Source organism: Pygoscelis adeliae, unplaced genomic scaffold, assembly GCF_000699105.1.
Source record: "Pygoscelis adeliae isolate BGI_AS28 unplaced genomic scaffold, ASM69910v1 Scaffold218, whole genome shotgun sequence".
In the NCBI taxonomy this organism is placed as follows: Eukaryota; Metazoa; Chordata; class Aves; order Sphenisciformes; family Spheniscidae; genus Pygoscelis; species Pygoscelis adeliae.
In genome coordinates, this window is record NW_008825433.1 from 3,433,221 (window position 1) to 3,452,774 (window position 19,554).

A 19,554-nucleotide genomic window follows, 5' to 3' on the forward strand; every position below is an offset into this window, starting at 1 on the left:
GCCGCGCCGTGCAGGGGACGGGGACCTCCCTGGGGAGGTGGGACCGGGGACCCCTAAACGGCCTCGGGAGGCCGGTTTGGGGGCTGGGGGGGAGAAGAGAGGGAGTGGGGGGGTCGGAGGGGGCTGCCCAGCTCTCCTGGAGGGAGCCTCGCTGTGCCCCTGAGGGGCCTGGCAAGGCTGCATCGAGCCCTGTGCTTCAGCGGGCCCGGGCCTGTGTCGTGCTTGTCGCTGGCAGCTTGAACTGCGTGGAATGGAGCCTCCTGCCACCAGCGACCGAGGAAATGGTTGCGCAGGCTGAGCAGCTGAAGGGCCGTTTCCAGGGGGATCCTTCTTTTGAGTACGAGTACACTGAGATAAATGCAGAAGATGCTGAAAGATTGTTTGAAGATGGTAAGGAGGTAAATACAGCAAAACACTTTCGAACTCTCTTCGCTACAGTTGTACCCCTCACACTGGACAGGTGGTGGCTCCTCCTCCTTGTTTGTAATAAGCAGCCTGAGCCTGTGCTCAGGCAGAATATATACAATTTCCTCTTCACTGTCATTGTGTAGCAATGGCTTCTTGATTGAACTCTTGCTTCAGTTACTCCTGGAGTTAGACACAGCTGAGAAATACTCTTTCTCCTTTATGTTTTATTATGCACAATTGGTACAGATCCTCACTGCAGTGTCTGAAGCTTTACATAGGAACTGCAGATACCATTCTTTATGACAGAATAGACAAGTCATAAGTAGCTTAATTGAGAAGGAGGAAAGGATGGATGAAGGGAGGAACAGTTAATTCTCTGGTGAATCTACACTGTCTGCTCCTGCTTCTCTTCTTATGAGAAGAATGTCCGATTTGTGGTCCTCCTCTTAGTGCCATCGGGCTCCAAGCTGATGAGTCTCTTGTTGTTTCTATTGTCACCTCGAGTTTTATTTTCAGAAATGACAACAAGGAAAGCCCTGCCTTTAAAATTTGCCTATTTTTCTTTAAAGCCCATGATCAAGGAGGAGTCCCGCCTCGTAGCTACGATAGAACAGATAGACAGAGCAGTTGGTATCATCCCCCGGGGGGCATTTTTGAAGACTCCTCTTGGGTCTGTGCGTGAAAACAGAAACTTTGAAGGTAAATTCTCATTGTCTTTATCAGGATCAACTGTACTTTGATCATAAAGGCTGTAAATTAAGATGACTTTCTCTAGCTGATGTTTTGATTTCAGGTTTATTTTTATCTTGGGTAAGATGAACAGGGAGGAGACAATCCAATGCCACTAAAGTTCAGGTGCATGATTCAACTCTGGAAGGTGGGAGGAGAGTCAGTAATGGCTCTGAGTCATTAAACCTGTAGTTTCATTTGTCTGTGTATAGTTTATGTCAGTGTTTAGCAATTATAGCTGCAGTGAACTCTCCATCTAGAGGTAGGATGCAACCAAATGGGCACAGAGAGTTGGTCTCAACTCATGCCCATTGCTTATCTGGGACTGCAGTTAGCATGGTCTGTAATGCACAGCATCAGGGAGTACTGCCGCCCATATCTGGCAAGTCTTTGGTCTTCTGTGGAGTCCGTTGGAGAAAGATTGTGATTCTGTCCTGTGCTGTGGGTGTTAGAGAAACAATATGACATTCGATGGTATAATGTATGTTAGCCCAGCTCACTGTATTAATGGTCACCAATGACTGTTTGCAGGTCTTTCTTTGACGGAGGCAAAAAAGTTAAGTTCCTATTTCCATTTTACCGAGCCTGTTAACCTGAAGAATAAAACCCTGCTGGAAAAGGCTGACCTGGACCCATCCACTGACTTTCTAGACTCTCTGGAGCATGATATCCCACAAGGTAAAGGTGGCAGAATCAAGAGATACAATGAAAGGGAAGGCAGTCCAAGTAGCTTAGGAAATGCCGAGGTGACAAGGCGTGTGTTACTGTGGCATTGGTGTGCTTGGGAGAAGTTCCTGCAAATTAAGGGAACTTTGTCCTTTAATGTTGTAAGTGTTGTACTTAATTCCCTTTTTAAGCAATTATAAATGCTTACAGTGGTAAGATGTAAGTGTACCAGGCCTGTCACATCCTCACAACAGATCTGAGCACATCAGCAGTTACCCCCTCTGCCTGAGTGCCACATTCCCTCCTGACTTCTGTAAAGCTTGTGATAGCTGGTGTCCCTACCAGGAGAGAGAACTCCACCAGTGATAGAGGGAATTTATGTGGTTTGAAGCATTTCACACCTCTTGCTCCACCCAGTATTGCTCTTCTTTATCTAAATGGGCTCTCATTAACATGGAGCTGGTATCTCCGAGAGGCTGAATTCAAACTTTCCTTTGATAAACTGTGTTAGAAATGCTGTAGTGTGGAATAATCTGTACTCTACCAGAATTACACACTGTGGAAGGAGAAAGGAAGACGTGCATGCTGGAATGTATCTTCAGTTCACATCTCTACGGTTCTGCTGGACAACTGTTAAATGTATTTAAAGCCTCTTCCAAGGATTCCTCTGGCAGGATATTTCTCTAAAGAGATGGGAGGATATTTTAAGGGCTGATTTTAACCTGCTTGTTATTTGTTTCTAACTGCTTTTTGCTGATTTGCTGCATTTTTCAGATTGGGCCAAGCATTTCCACATCTTGCTGTCTAGAAATATTCTTGGGACACAATCAGAACTTAGGTTTGCTATTTTATTCCTATCCTGGAGTAGCAGGATAGGATAGTAGGCGTCCTGTGCCAGATGGAATTGGCTGGAAGGACAGTGAATTGCCAGTGCTGTAAATAGCTTTTCAGACTTTGTCATCCATCTATCTATCATCCATCTATCTGTCTGTCTGTCTGTCTGCCAATCTTTCCTTTGGCAAAAAAGAACTGAGAATGAACCTAGTGAACTCCTGCCTGAATTCTGAACATTTTTGACTGTTCAGAGCGTGAACAGCACTAAAATCTAAACCATTGTTTAACTTACTGAGAGTGTCTTTGCTGCAGTCATTTCCTCAAAGTGTAGTCTGGAGAGACCGCACATTTTTACACACACTGGCTCATTGAATTGGCCCTCTTGACTCAAAAAAGAGTATTGCAAGGCAGGTTAGGTCCTAGATACCTCCTAAGAAAATTTTAGCTGCAGTTTGGTATGCTAGTTCAGGCGTTGTTACTGTTTGCATTTTTTTCCCCCCTCTTTTTTTCTAGGGTTTGTGGTAGGGAGATTTTAATTTTGTGAGGCCTGAAACCACAGAGCCACTGCAGCAGGACATAAATCTGCCATGCTTTCTATGTTTCCACTAGAAAGCAGGCACTGAGGGCTAAGAGCCTGAAGGCTAATTTGCATCACAGAGTTGCTTTCAGCCACCTTCAGCTGTGATGGAGAATGGCACCTTTGAAAGATTACAGATATCATTCTGCAGTGTTTCGTATCTAGTTCAAGGGACGAGGCAACTGGCAGGTCATGCTGTGTGTTAGACACGATGGCAGTTCTGTTGAAGTCTTTAAATCAAATTTGACTTGTAGCTGTATTTTACCCAGTGGCAGATACAAAGTGGGGCTCAGTTGTGCCACTGTCACGTTTGTCTTCCTGTGGCAACCTGAGGTCTGTGTAAGCGTGAACCTTTGCCCCCTTCCCGGGAGGTTGTTGCTGTTAGTGCAGATCTCAGTCTCCTCAAAAAAAGTTACCTCTCAAAGACTACCTGAGCTCAAGTGCAGCTGAGTGCTTCTTAATGGAAGAGGAGAAAATTCATCATGGTGCCTGTGCAGCTCTGGCTGTATTGTCCTGCTCTTTTTTGGACTGAACCTGGGGATTGATGGAATGAGCTTGTCAGGCGAAGGAAGTAAGACAGGAACTGGTTACAGGATCAGCAAGGCATGTAGCCTCTCTAATTGCACTCTATCACATGCAGATAGGAGCTTTGACATTAAAGAAAGATCAACCCACCCCCCTTTAACAAGCATTCAGGTTGCCTAAAGTACTGGTTGCTTGTGAAACTGTGGGGAAAAAAAAGAACAGAGGGCAGACACAGGCTTTCTGCTGATTTTATCAGCATGGCTCTGCCAAAGTCAATCACTCCTGGCTGCAAGGCACTCAAGCTTTGGTTCTTGGATTGCCTTCCTTCAACTCTGCCAGTGCATGTTGGTCCTGACCCAGAGCAGACAGTGCTTTTTCTGTTTCCTGACATGTTGTTCATAGCTCTGGCAAATCCCCTCATTTTGACCTGAAGCTTTTCTCACCTTTCCTGGTTAGATCCTCTCTTGAACAGTTATTGTCAGAGCAGAAGTAGGAATTCCCAAATCTATTGCATCTAGAATTGTGGCTGAAGCCAGAATTGTCTCTGCCCTCAACAAATACACAAAAAGTGGACTGAAGGTGAGTGACATCTGAGTAATGCTCCCCTCCCAGCCTGCATTGGCTAGAGTTTCCCTAGCATCTTAAAAGACCTAAAGAACAGGACTGAGATTAAGGGCTGATTTTAACCTGTCTAAAAGTAACAACTGAGTTGGAATAGTTTCCTTATCACTTGGAGACTGAGCATCTGTGATGGCTGTCAAGGGGGTAACTGTCATAAAATGTATGGTGTGTCATTATAGGAGAGCAGAGGTGTCTTACAGAATGGAAAGTTGGAGGCAGAGAGAACATTTTATATGACAGCTGAGAGGTGGGAAGAAAGGAAGTTAAAACCGGGTTGAATAAAGGAAACAATGGTAAAAGCTGAGAGTTTAGTGCAAGATTGGAAAACTTGGAATTTTGTAACAAAACTGTCTGCCACCCTTATCTTTACCAGTGATATCTGTGGTGATTGCAGGTTCCAGATTCTGTCTGTGTGTCTATCAGGTTATTTGTGCACTTTATGAGTTCAGAATATGTTGCTGCTCCTCCCCTAATCATACTGTGAGTCTGTTTTTTCTTGGTGTCTCAGCTCCCAGAGGCAAGTGACTGTACAACTTAGCTTTTATTAAAAAAATACATTTTTTTAATGATTGTAGAGAAAAGTGGGAGAATGTGAACCATGTCTCAAAAGCAAATTCAATCAGTTTATCCTCTTCAAAGTCTCCAGCTCTCTGAGCCAAACTCCTGAATTCGAGTGGCCTGACTCATGATTTTTGAACATGGAGGGGTTGCAATACTGATCTGTCACCACAGTATCAGATTGTGTAATGCTTCATTCTGATCCAAATGGCCAGCTGGCTAGAATGTTGCATGCTGGGATCTGTAGGTTTTGCTGGCCATATGTCTGCATTAAAGATAAGCTTGTTTGCTCTAGTCTAAGCAGACAATCTGCTCAACTTTATGCACAATTAGATGTAGCCTTTCAGCTGCTGGCAGATTGCCAGCCTGGTCCTTTCTGCTGCATGGGGTTTGGCACCCTGGGTGATAGCATTTCAGGAACTAGAGCTGTGGCAGTTTTACGTGTGCTTGTAGATAATGGAATGGCAAAGCAAATAGCAATAATTCCTAGCATGCCTACAGCAGTTTCACTTGATGACCCAATGTTGTGTAGATATGAAATAATAGTCACTTTTCAGGCATTGGCATGATGGGGAAAGTGAAAATGAAGGGGAAAGGATGATTTTACTGTGATCATGGTATCAGACCAGGCAACGCTACATTCTGCAAGGATGGGGATGGGAGAAAGCCCAAGGTACTAGTGTAGAATGGAAAGTTTGGGAGGAAGTAAAATAGGGGATGGAGAATTCAGTTCTTCGGTGCTTTCAAACTACAGTTCAGAAAAGCAATAACTTGACTCTGAAGGTTTGTTACAGGTTACTGACTCAGATCACTTTGATATGGAGATAAGGGACACCAACAGGGCACTGCTAAAAACTAATGCAGGAGGGGAGGTATGTGAGAGGCAAAGGGAAAGAAAAATGTGGATAGGAAAAGATATGAGTGGAAATAGGATTTCTATGAGAAGAGTTTATTCAAAAGTCATGACTCCCAGTCAAGAAATAGCTGCTTTTGGCTGAAAGCCTACCACAGTTCACTGGTGGAGTAAAAGTAGGAATTAGAATTTAAAAAAAAAAAGCAATACAAAAGGAAAGGCAGAAAGTTGTGAACAATTTGATTGATATAAATTGGAGTTGATAATGAGTAGAAAATGACAAAGGAAGCCAGGATAACCTGGAGTAATCCATGACAACTGTAAGGAGGATTTTTTCAAGTATATTGAGAGGAAAAGAAAGCATAGTAATGGTACTGGAAACTGTCACTAAATGGTGATGGTAAAAAGGCTGATAAGAATGTGGAAGGGCAGATATGCTCAATAATTTTTTTCTGGTTTGTTTTTGGAAAGAATATGGACTCACATCAAATGAAGACAATAAAATACTGTTTCAAACAGTTTTCAGACTATTTGCGAAGGGAGGATAGAGTTAGGCAACCTTTTATGTTCATCAGAAAATGAAAATGGCAGAGCCAGGTAAGTTACTCCTGAAATCATTATCTCAGGAGACTTGTAGAATACTTACGATGCTAACCTTTAATAAATCCCAGCATTGCTGGGATTAACTTAAACTGATCTTGATTAGTTGTGATTCAGAAATCACTGAATGGGTGTATTTCTGGAAGGGGTCAGAAGAGGCTTCAGCTGGAACCAGTGCCAGAACTGATATTTTTCAACTTATTTATAAATGATCTAGAAGGGATTGGTAGAGAGATAAATAATGACAAGGGCAAGACGGCTACAGAGATCTGGCAAACTTGGCTTGCTTAAACTACGTTTTGATGTAGCTACCTGCAAAATCACCTATCTAAGGGCAGGGACTGGAAGCCAGACTTGTATTCTGGAAGCTGTGGCTCTGAAAGGAAATCCAGGCACAACCCACTGAACATCAGCTCCCAGTCTGATCCTGAGACTTAAAAGGCTAATTTGAGCTGTAGATGTATAAACAAGGGCATAGCAAATAGGAACAGGGAGGTGACTTTACTTTTGCATATACTGTTAATGGAATCAGAACTGGATTACTGCATGTTGCAAAACTGGAGAGTTGCAGAAAAGAGCCACAAAATGATTCAAGGCCTGATGAGAGACATAAACAGTTCAATCTGTTTATCTTCGGAAAAGAACATGAGAATGACTGTATTACACTGTGTAAATACTCCATGGAGTTTAAGTGTTGGGTACTGAAGATCTATTTAGTATAGCAGAGAAAGGCATAACAGGAACCAGCAGCTGAAAATTATAGCCAGAAAAACTAAAATGAAAAATTAGGTACAAATTTTAACAGTGAAATGATTACCAGCTAGCAAGGGCAATGGATGAGTCTGTGTTTGTTGCTATCTTGGCATCATGCTGAATGTCTTCCTGGGAACTGTGTTTTAGCCAAATGTGAATACAAGTTGCTAGTCCCAGACATGAGTAACTGAGTTCGATTTAATGGGCAGTGGTATGCAGGAGTCCAGAACGGATGATTTCCTGGTACGCCTGGCTGTAAACTTGATGACAGCTGTGGAGGGTGATATTTAGCTCAGGCTTCTTCATTGTCAGTGACAATAACACAAATACCACAGTGGGTTCCTGAGACAGTGACTTTAAGCGCAGGACTTGGGAGTACCGCTGGCTTTGCTTCCTGAACTATGATGCAGGAGGGCTCAAAAGAGGGCTGAGGAGTTTCCTGACTTATCGCTGTCCATTGTGGAGGATGAATTGAGGAGCCAAGACCCCTCAGATGTAGTTGCTGACTCTGTAATGCTGGGAGAGATTTTTTAGCAGCATTCTGAATGGGTATACAGTAGCAGGGTGGATCATGGCGAGTCTTGTCCACTTGCTGTTTCAAGATTCGGCTAAAGGAAGGGGAGAAGTGCCTAGACAGAAGATCATTTCAGCTCCTTTACCATTTTGACTGTGGAGATGACAGTCATGCAGCCTGTAGCTCTATTTCTTCACCCAAATGTGCAGTGTTTTTGGAGCATTCCTTATACAGCATTACAGACAAAAGGATTTATGGCTGTTTCCCTGACTGAATACTTTGGGCACTAGCCTTCCTGTAAACTTGCTTAACAGTAGCCTGGGTTAGAACACTAACCTCCTGTCCTCTGAGCTTCTTTAGCATGCTCTTTATCAGTTTAGCAAAAGCTGGTGCTTAATGAGTCCTTGAAGATGGAGAGGTTGCATTTCTAAGTGGGAGATACTTTCCTTTGGCCACTCTCAAAGACTATTTTGGTAGCCTCATCTTGACTGCCCCAAAAGCCCAGGTACTGGAAGGAAGAAGACCAAGAGACACAAACCTGCTTTATCTCCATGCATTAACACAGCTAATTAACTCCCTTTCGACCCCCCCTCCAGGCGATTAATCCCCTATCAGCCTCCGTCTCCAGCCATTTGAAGAGTCTGTGTCTGCAGAGGTATTTACAACCCCCAGCTAGCCAGCAGAGAGCAAGTTGGTCCGTTATCAGGGCTCTAAGACAAATGGCTGCCTATCTCCCCAGTGGCCTTGCAAAATCCAGCAAAGTGCTATGCTGTGCTGGCCACCTACTTTCACCCAGCCTCCCTTCTCCACTGACATTTCACAGATGTGACCTGAGCCCTCCCCTTTCATTGCTTAACAATAAGCAGCACCTCCCCAGCTCTGTGAAAGCTGAGAGCAAGAGCACTTTACTTCTTAGCCTGCCAAGAGCCACACGGGGACAAGGCTTTTCAAGCTGTCTCACTGAAATCCAAACTGAAAGACCCCTAATGAATGAGAGGGCAGTGCTTCGTGTTAGCAAGGGTAAAAAGAGGTAGCCAAAATGTAGACCGAAATACCTAGTGTGGCTCACAGCTACCCTTGCTCCTGGTTAGGAGAGGTGATCCTTAGGCTTGGTGAATGTGTGAAACTGAGCTACAGTATCCCATGGAGTTACCTGACATTTATACAAGTGGTTTTGACAAACAAGCTTTATAACACAGTGGTACAGAAAGAGTAAAACAGATTAGTGTGCATCAGAACAATCGGCTTTCAGATGTGGGAATCGAACCGAATAGCTGGTTCAGTGGGTTATTAGTTAAAGCATTGATACCTGAATGTCTCTGTTAAAACTGAAGTCAGCCATCCCTAGAAATAATTCTAGGATGGCCGTAGCTGCTACCTTCCAGCAGGGCGCACTATGGTGCCAGCATTGTCAGTGCTGAGCACAGAAAAGGAAACCACAGAAAAGTAAAATGAGAAAGAAAAGCACCAAGAAGAGCATCGGATTGAGGAGAAGATAAGGCCTGAGTTCCCAGACTGTGGTATACTGACCTCCTGAACTGTAGGTATGGAGAAGACGCTGTCCCTTCCAAGCTTAGGCAATTTCTGGAATGGTCACTGCACTTTTCAATAGCTTTCTTAGCCTCCTTAGCTATCACAGGCATGTAATGGCCATACACAAATGCATAAGCATGTCTCCTACATCCTTCAAAAGTAGAGACACTTCATTTTTGCTAGTGATGTGTGGACTGGGGAGCCTTTAGAGGCTGTTAAGGCCACTCCTGCAGTGACCCAAGAGAGCTGCCTTGGAGCAATAAAAGATGTTGTCCCTCCTACAGCTGTGGCGCTGCCAGCTCAGGAGTTCAAGATCAGACTGGAACCTCTCACGTGGCAGCACAGCAGGAGGACTCCAGAGCCAGCTAGCATTAGACCTTTTGACTGGCTGTCCATGGTCTGCCTCGATTTCTGGAAAGGAGTCTGTTTTTCTTGGGCTTTGTGTCTATGGGTAATAAAGCAGTGCATTCACTGCTTTTGGGTCCTAGGTCTGTATCACCTCAGGGGTGTTGTTTAGTCAGAGGTCTTGGATGAGTTTATACTGGAGCAGGGCTGCCCATCAACTGAGAGCTGTGGTGGAGTCTTTCGCCCTCCTGACTGCTGCAGTGAAAGAATGAGGACAGAAGCAGAGTCTTCGTAGCAACTTTCCAGGGATTGTATTTAAAGTTTTTTCCTCCTCAGTAAAAGAAATCATTGCCCACCCTGTCTCCATTTCAGTTCCTGGTTCATTGGGCATGAAAAGGAGATGAACTTCTTGCTGAACTGATGGGAAATGCTGGTAAAGCCTCTTAGAACCAGAAGTTGTAGTTTATCACCGCATCAGTCAGCCTTGGCCTAACCCTTTCTCTAGGGAATGATGAAAAATTACTTGCAGGGGAAAGCCTAGGGCAGTCTGTGTGTCACTGAAGTCAGAATGAGGTCAGCTTTTGCTAGGAGTGATCTCTTTCTGAAGGGGCTCCACGTAAGGAGTGGCAGCTCCTGCCCGCGCAGCAGTTGGCATTGGTGCCAGCCCTGTGTACAGTTTTGCTTTGCTGTTTGCTGCTCCTTTGGCCATAGAACTTTTGCAGGGAGGAAGACAACGGGCATTGTCTTGTTTTACTGTACACAGATACCATACGGATTGAAATTCTGCGTGCTGAAGGAGTGTGTGGCTGTGTGTAGAGGGAAAAGGACAAGGGACAGTTCATCTATGGGTATATTTGTACAGCAGTTGTGCTCTGCAGGGATAGCTAGGCTATCCCAGGCACTAGAAGATGCTTAGCCATCTGTTAGTGTTCAGAATTAGGTTGAATATCAACACAACTGCACTGTGCTATGTGGATATGCTCAGTGTGACAGTCTTCTCAGAAACTGGTAAACTCTTCAGGTAATTTGGGCCAGAATTTGTATCTAGTTTAGTATGAAAACATCGACGGTTTATAATCCATGCCATCTGTTCCTTGTCCTAAGCCCTTTTAACTAGTCCTGCTGATTTGACGATGAGGTAAGAAGTACAACTGGGGGACTGACAGGGCTTGTAGCCTTGCCCCTCCTGCAGGAGAGTGAATTGGATGTGCTCTAAGCATTCGGTGCGTTTTGAATCCCAGCATCGACTGCTTTGTGTTCTCTCAGAATTCAGAGATCAATGTGAGGTTCTTTGCCCCTAATCCAGCCCCTGTTCATCATTATCACCTCCTCAAAGTGGCCGTGCTTTGTTATCAGGAGAGGCAAAATCTTACAAGGTGGCCATAATCTCCTCTGAGAGTCAGACAGATATTCTCCCGTGGGTAAGAAAGTGACAGTGACCGAAAGCTCTAGGGGGAAGCAGGCTAGAACAAAGCTGTCCATTGCATCCTTTCATCAAACTGTTAATCTTTCTTTCAAAGACATCACATTTGTTTGGTGACAAAAGCCCCAAAGAAGCTGAATTGAGCCTGAAATCCTGTAGCAAGATTTAGAGGAAGCGTCTTTCATTCAGAGCAGGGAGGGGCAAGAGACTCCTTCTTTTTCTTCCTACCAACCAATGGGCTCACAGAAGCCCACGAAGGTGACGGATTAATGCAGGGGCTCCCCAGGTAGATGCTACGTGACTCCTGGCACGCTCCAAAAACGTTTCCACAGCGACCAGCTGAACAAGAAATATGGAGTGTGACGGGATCCAGCATAAACCTGTGCTTTGGAAGGAGGGTACTTTGCCACTCTGAGAGACTTCTAAATTTACGACGGAAGACCCAAGATACAATGATCTGTATTGTTGTCAGAATCCAAATAGCAGGGATTTTAATCAGTTGTTCCTACTCCTTGTAAGTTTTGATTGCATATTGTCTTGCTGTTTCCTCTAGTGCACAGCCCCATTCCAAATCTTTGTTCTGGATGCTTTCTGTGCAAAGTCCGCATCTTTTTCTTAACAAAAAAAAAATAGTGAAAAGGATTCTAGCTCTGTTCTAATTATCAGGTGGATTTAGGACTAAAGGGCAAACTAATTGGGCTATAAGGGAGGCTGTAATTTGATCTGTATTACTCCTGTGCTAGCTTTTTCAGTCCTTCCCATCCTTTGCTGCTCATTTATGTCTGTGTATTGTCCCTTCTTTTGTGTTGGCATTGCTGGCTGTGCAGCCAGATTCCAGCTGGAAAAATAACTTTATTTTTGGCTGGACTATTTTTCAGCCAGATCGTTTCCCTGACCTGGTTCACTGAGCAGTAAATAAACACTTCTGTGGTCTCTATGATGGAAGAGTGATGAGGGGGGGAGTAAGAGTTTGAGGGCAGAAGCTGCTTCAACTGGATTAAGTAGCACTGTTGTCAGATGTCTAAGTATGGCCTGAATTTCACCCAGTACTTGGAGGCACCTGAATACTGTGCATCTGGGACAACATTGCAATCCCCGAGTCTTCTTTGTCAGCAAGAAACAGGTACTTTGTGTGTAAACGGAAGGCCCAGGCCTGTCTTAATCATTTGTGCTGCAGAGGCATCCCCAGTGGGAGAGGATAATGGAGAGAAAAAGCCTCTGAAGTAAGATGATTTTACTTTGAGGTTTGGGCACTGTTGTATTTGTGTGTCAAAGATGTGGCAGGCATTAGGACCACGCAAGAACTGCTTGGCAGCATCTGACTGACTGTAAGCTGTGCTTTCCTGGCTCTGGTGGCTTTTTAAAATAGTACTGAACCTGCAACCAGTCTGTGTTTTCATTTAATTATTATTAAATAGTTATATGGGGAATTGGAAATATTGACAGCAGTGTTAACATATGGGGTGCAGGTGGTGTGTCAAGCAAATGAGAGAGATTTAGTTTGCAGCCATTAAGTGGCATGAAGGAGTTTGAGCCCCACATAAGAGTGTTTGGATGTGTCCTTATGGCTGGTGGGCTGTGCGTGAAATGTCCGTGTGACGAAATTTGTTGAGAGCCAGAGCACAGTGACCTTTCCTTACAGCTGCTCTGCTTTGCAATTTGTCTTTGTTCCCTACAGACAGCAAATTAGAAGTAGGAAGCTCTTCCCAGTGTAGGATTTTCTGTTGGAGGGAAATGGAAGCTAAATCCCACGGGTGTCGTGTAGCTTTGTCAGAACTAAGTGCTTGGGGTCATGCAGCCAAGCAGCGGCTGCTTTTGGAAAGGGAAACGGTTTTGTTGCCCCTCTCTGGGTGTTAATATTTGTCCTCTAACTCAGTACTTCACTCTCACTCAGGACTGACTGCAGCAAGATCTGTTATAACCTGCTCTTGTGGCAGCATATTGTGTTAACGGTAAGTGCAATCATGCTGTAGCTGCTTTTCCCTTGAGACATTTCCTCCTTTGAAGAGGAATTGATAATGTCACTTTTATGACCCTCTGTGAGCTTTTGCGACATGGAGCCTCTGTATCGGGCTGTCTAGCTTTTAAAGCTGTTTCTTCTCAAGCTTGCACTGAAATGAAGCATTGCTGAATCACCTCCAAAGCAGCAATGTTATGAGAGGTCATACTGAAAGTGGACCAGTTACGGCAGGAAAGTTCTTCTGCAAACAGCCCTCTTAAAAGGCTTTTGTTTAAAAGCTAATGTCTCATGCACCCTATTGCCTCTGTGAATTACAAGATTCAGCCTGTGGCTGAGACAGACATGGGGGATGAGACAGGGATTTCTATTGGTGACTGGAAAGGAAGAAGCAGCTGAGGAGGAGGTTCACACTTGAAATTCAGCCCTGGTGTCCTGGCAGCTGTTGAAGGGCCATAAAAAAGGCAGTGGTTTAACAGTGGGTGAGCATCAGGATCTTCAAAGCACTTTCTTGTTTGGGAAAGATGTAAGGAACTCCTCAGAATTCCTGCCTGTGTTTGGAGGGGTGGAGGCTGAAGCCTGATCCAAAGAGGGAATAGGAAGCTCCAGATCTTCATCCAGCGGATATGTTTCCCATGCTCTTTCCTCCCACACAGCAGCTCCCTCCCTTCCCTTCTGGAGCAGCAACAGGCAATAGTTTCAGCACAGACAGTGCTTGGCTTCCTTAGGTTTGCTGGGTGCAGCTTAAGAATTAACTTGCTCTTTTAAAAAAATGTATTTTGAAGAATGGAAACCTCACCAGAGCAGTGTTACTGTGAGAAATCTCTAGCATGAGAGCAATGACCTCCAGTTCTCTGCACCTCAGCGAGCTTTGCATGATGAGTGAAGGTGATTCTGCTACCTGATTTAGGGACAATACAGGCCACAGCTCACATGTAGATGCAAGTCAAAATCAGTATTTAACTCTAGGAAAGTCAGCTTTTACTTACTGTCTCCTAGTTCTAGTTGTATTCCCTCCAATCCAAATAATAATAATTTTTAATTTTTTTTCCTGACAACTTTTACCTGGGAGTTTTTGTGTACCTTACAGACTGATGCTCTGAGCTTCCCAGCCTCCCACTAAGAGACATGTTGTCTGACACAGGGGCAACGATGAGCACAGGGAGTGCCATGGGATATTCTGAGCCAATGTTAGAAAGGATTTGAACCCAGCATCCTGCTTCTGCATTTTTATAGTAATACAGAGCTACTACCTATGCAATGATTTTACTCCAGAACCATTTGTAATAGCAGTGAAGTTTAAAAAAAGAAAAAGAAAAAAAAGGATAAAAGCAGCATTTAGTTTTCATAATTCTCCTCATCCCTTTTTATATTGTATTATTAAATGCATTTCTAAGGCTTTCTCTTGAGGGAGGAAAGAAGGCATATTCATTTTAAGCTATTATTTCATACTTTTCATTAGCTGCTGATTAAAGTACTTTTAGAGTGATTTATGACATCGTTATTTCAAACTCCTACAAGAAAGGTGGGCCTGAAAAAGCATCTTGTTGTTTGAAGATTGTGAGATTTGAGCTGTGATGGAAGAGAATACAATTGTCTTGGATCTTTCAAGGAGAACAACTTTCTCCATGTCTCATGAGTTCAAATATTAATTTTGTTTTCTGGGCCATTTTCTCAAATGCTACTAATGTGGTGAGATATGGAAAAAAATAAGTACTGAGATAACGGGCCCTAATTTCTTCCTTTAAAGAAAAGGACCAAAATAAGCAGATAGGTTCCAGAACTTTAATGTGATGTCTTCTTAGAAGGCAGACACCAGCATTGTGTATCGCATGCAGTTTCTGAATGGGTTTTGTGTGTTGCAGAAGTCCAGCCTGGAAAAGTATACTGAATAGATCACCTTTGATAGCTGGGTTAGAAAAATGTCCCCAGTATCTTGTTAGTAAAAGATGGAAGGTGGCACTGCTGCTGCTGTTTGGCTCTGCAGAATAAAGAGCAGCTCTATGACTAATCATCATTCTGGCTGAAAACAGGATCCGAGTGAAAATGACATTACAGTTTCAGGCAGTTTCTTACAGTTTTACCTGTCCTCAACCTATGTTGTGTCAGTCCAGTTGGGATTGCCCTTAGGTAACCTGCTTGTTTTGTTCAGGTCCTCATTTCACAGGAAGACTTATGCAGCATCAGCAGAACTTTATTGTCCATATTTGCATAGAACTAGATGCAGAGTCAAGGATCAGAGAAGAGCTGGAAAGTGTAACAACTTGATATTCCCCAAAGGTCTCACATTTATGAAATGACAAATTTGAGCACTGTGAGAGTTTGCAGCTTGGACAGACAGTAGGGAAATGAAGCAGCTGCACATCACAGCCTTCAGAGATCTAGCATAAAAGTGAATGGAGCTGTCTTCAATTACATCTGTCCATTTCTGACAGGTGTGAAGGTGCATGGGAAGTTCCTTTGATCAGCAGTTAACTGCTGATGAATACTCTGCAGAGGTTGATAAGCCTTGTGTGACACTGGGTAAATGTGCTGAGGAGATAATGGATCCATGTACTGTATTGCCCCAGAGCATAGATTGGGGATTTAATCGAGTCAAACTCTACCTTCTCTGCAAATTTGTCCAACAAAAAGAAGTCTGAATCCAGATACGGTTCCTGAGAGCATTAATATCCCTGTTTTCCCTCTTACCTTTCCCATTTGTCATGCTCCAGGCATTTCTTTTTGTTCTTTGTAAATAGTTTGGGGCAGAGGGTTCATCTGTGTACATGAACATACATATACAAGCTATCACATGTACCCAGGCTGCTGGATGCTTCCAGTATGTTGGGAGGCATTAGCAAACTAGATAATCCCTACAGGGTTTCACCACCCAGCCAGGCAAGGCACAGACCTATTCTTGACAGACTTGCTTCTTAGAGGACTGGTCCTAAATCAAAGACAATGAGAGTTCCTCATTCCATTATCTTTTTGTCAGAGAAACTCTTCCAAAAATTTACAGTCCCCCCTGCAAACCAATGTGTAAAGCTGCAGCAAGAACCACCAGTATTTGGATGAAGGGCTTGCAGATCATTTCTGCAAGTTCAAGCTGCAAGAATCCTGCACTGAAAGCGAAGTCAGTTCAGTGTTCAAAGGAGAAATGGAAAAAGTTATTTGTCACAATTACATTCAGACCTATTTACTTGCCACGTGTTGCTCAACACCCCTATGCATAGTCTAGCTACTGCCACTAGCAAGTGCTGAAAACTTGGAGCGGCAAAGTTCAAGAAACTCTGTTTGAAAGCTTGTCCTTTGACAGCAGATGGCTGCAGTGCTTCAGCCACTGGATGATCTGCCTTGTAGTGAAGTGTTCATCATCTGGGTTTCCATGCTATCCAAGTAGTGAAGTTTCTTAAGAACATGCAGATTTTGTTGGAGACCCAGTCAGTCAGTCAGAATTTGTAATCCCAGTGGCTGAACCATAATATGTGTTTTTACTCCAGGTATGACAAAGATCCAGTCCAGTTTGTGTCCATATGAGTGGCACTGGAGAGACTGTATGGGAGATTGGGGCTGTCTTGTATGTGAAACCACCGCTTGTGAAGACACTAGCTCATATTTTAAGTAGGACCTGCACAAAGAATGTCACAGTGCAAGGAAGGTGAAAAGATGGCACACACCTGTACTGATCCTGCCCTATATTAAGTAGCACTTTGCTTTACTGCGATTCCAGCTGTTTGTCTTTTGTGGGAAACATGGAGCTGAGTGAGTCAGAAGTAAGTTCTCCAGTGCAGAAAACACCCGAGTCTTTAAAGACTGTGAATGTCTCCTTTGTACTTCTATCCTGCAGCCAGAGTCCGTTTGTCAGAAAGTTCAGTGACTGTCATGGAAGGTAGGGGTTCTTGCTGTTCATTTAGTTCCATGTTTGCACATAACTGAAGAGGGTACTTTGAAAGGTAACGGATCAAAGATGACACAGGACTGATGTTGTGCATATTATGATATAACAAACCTGTGGAACTTGCTACTGAAGGAGACAGGGGAAACAATGGTGTCCAAGAAACTTTTGAAAAGTACAGAAATACAAAGAGAAGAGAGAGGTAACAGGAGAGCAGCACAACTCGCGACACCTGGTTTTGCAGGGCTTTGAATTGTGTTGCTCCTTTCTGATTCTGCAAACATCATACATACGTTTCCCCGCAACTTCCCTCCTCCCTCAAGCCCTCAACTACTGTAGTTTGCCATGAACTGCGTAAGAGACTACACGTACTGCAAGCGAGCGTGCAAGAGCCCAAAGCTAGGCAAACAGAGATTGCCCAGCTAGCTGCTGCCTCTTGGCTGCCAGGCAAGCCGAACAGCCTGCGCTTCCTCGCAGCTGCTGGCAGGCCAAACAAGTAGCTTCAGGAGCTGCAGTCAACCCCTGGGCCATGTCCTGTGGCGACCTGTTGCAGGAACTTGTAGTGTTAAAGCCCTTCAGCCCTTTGTCGGATGTGACTAAAATTGGCCAAGAGTCAGAAGGTAGTGGGAGGGGGAGGACTGGCAGCTGACAGCAATCACAAAAGCCCTTCCCCTGGCTAACCATGACATGAGTAAGCATGAGTCATAGTGTAAATTGATGAGCCTAAAATTATCTACAAGGATGAATACCGTCTAACTGGCCCAACACATTATGGGCTTTCTGCTTACTCTGGAATTGGCAGATTTTGGCTTTGGGTGCAGATAGGCTGACCGCTTGACTATAGGCCAGTGTAGCCTGACAGCTCCAGCTGCATTTTTTTTTTTATTTGGGCCTGCTGCTTTTGCTTTTAGATGGAGATTCAGCGGGAACCTTCTTCCCTACATTGTAGCCTCTAGGCATTACTGATTTGGTGCTGAAGCTGGTATTTTCTTCTCCTGGCAGCTCCTTGTCCTCCGGCATTGAATCCAAGCCGATGCTCCAGCCCCCTTCCCTCCGGCATTGTTCCCAGGCTATCGTGTCAGATGCAAAACAAATACTCAGTGGCTCAGAGCTCCTTACATCCAGGAGAAATTGCATTTCACACTGGCTCTGAACCTCCTCTGCAGAGCCAAAGCAAAATTAATGCGGAAACTAATCCCTTTGCCCCTACCACGCACATCCTCTTCAATGGTGGAGCCAAGAAAGACTGAAGAGCATTAGCGTTTTCTGTAAATTTCTCTGAGATAGGAAATACCCTGCTTTTCACTTTCTCTTCTTCCTCTTTCCCAGTTGCTGCATCAGGGAAACCGGTCTTCCCTGGAGCAGGAAAGCGCCTTCTTCCTCTTCCCACTACTAGTGTTACGAGTTTATTTTAAGAAGAAATTTCATACCTATGCAGGATTGCTATAGCTAGTCTTGGCTCTCAGTAGCTGTTAGCTAGACCAAGTAGGTGGCAGAGCTTGTTAGAGTAACTGCTGCCCACTCAGAAGCAGCCAAGAATAGCTGTAGCCTCTCCTAGGGATCGAGTATACAAGTCTGGAGCTCCAAGGGTCCCTTCCTGTGATGCATACGACATTACCATCACAGCCATGGGAATATGCTACTGTGTGAAACTGAAAGACGCAAAACATCTGGAAACGAGGGCAGCCTGTAATGCTGAATTGACAAAAGAAGAAAGGGCATCAAGGTTTCTGGTCTCCCCGACTTCCCTCTTTTCAGGTGTCACAAACTCCAGTGCAGCCTTGTGCACTGTTAACCCACCGCAGTCCTTCTCCCAGCTCGGGGACAGTTTGCTCCAGGAACGTGGCCTCTTTCTCCTTTGCAGTGACTCATTAGCATTTGTTCTCGCACAGGCTCCTGGACTGTCCAGCTAGAGAAGGGAGGCACTGTGGTGGTGCTGCGGAGCCTGCTGTGGCTGGGACTGACGTTCTACCATGTCCCAATGACCAAGCAATATGGCTACGTCTACTTTGGCACTGGCGAGAAGAACTTGGATCTGCCCTTCATGCTGTGACTCTCCTGTGTGGGACGAGGACTTGAGAACATTTAGATTTTATACTTAGGAGATTTTTGTTTACTGCTTGTTCTAATAAATGTGTGAAACTTCTGCACTTTGAGCAGGATTCTTTTGTGCCTGGACTCTGGCCCTGATTCTTTTCCTAGGACTTCACTGTGTGCAATCCTCCCTCAACTCCAGATCGAATTCCCTGTAATGTGTCACGGCAGATCTTTTAGATAGTAACGAATGGCATTTTCTTCCATGACGGGTGAAGCCCTAGGTCAGAAATCAAACCTAGGCCATCTGCCTGATTAAAAAGACACCATGCTTACACAAAAACTAATTTGGAGACAACATGAATGAATGCCTGCTGTCACCCATGAATGACAACAAAAACAGAGTTGGAGTCAGAGTAGAAAGCTGATGCATACTGTAAGGGATCAGTACTAAACCCTGAACTCTAGAAAGGCATACCGAAGGGAGTATTTTGTTTTTCACATGCTAGGTTTCACCAAAATTAGAGGGGTCTTTCCAGCTCATGGCACTAAACTGTAGAAAAAAATTAACTGTGGGCATCACCTGGTCTTTTGCAAAATGTGTTCATTCAGGTTAATCTCAATGGTTTAATCCAGTGACTTTTCCATTAGTAAAGCTCACTGAGCAGAGCTACCTGGGCTAGAAGACATAGTAACTTTTGTATGTAGGAGAAGAAAGAAAAATCTTTTCCCTTCTGAAGGGCTGTA

General features: G+C 44.3%; 1 protein-coding gene across 1 annotated transcript in view; it reads left to right on the plus strand.

The window, feature by feature from the left end:
* The window catches only part of RSPH9 (radial spoke head 9 homolog (Chlamydomonas)), a 21,682-nt gene extending 2,763 nt beyond the window's left edge, over positions 1-18,919 (plus strand). Inside the window, exons 2-5 of the mRNA XM_009331109.1 lie at positions 201-398; positions 978-1,107; positions 1,669-1,815; positions 18,666-18,919. Of these exons, the coding sequence (XP_009329384.1) occupies positions 201-398; positions 978-1,107; positions 1,669-1,815; positions 18,666-18,826 (636 nt within the window). The 3' untranslated portion in view covers positions 18,827-18,919. The remainder of the gene's footprint in view (positions 1-200; positions 399-977; positions 1,108-1,668; positions 1,816-18,665) is intronic.
* Positions 18,920-19,554: the final 635 nt, after the last annotated feature.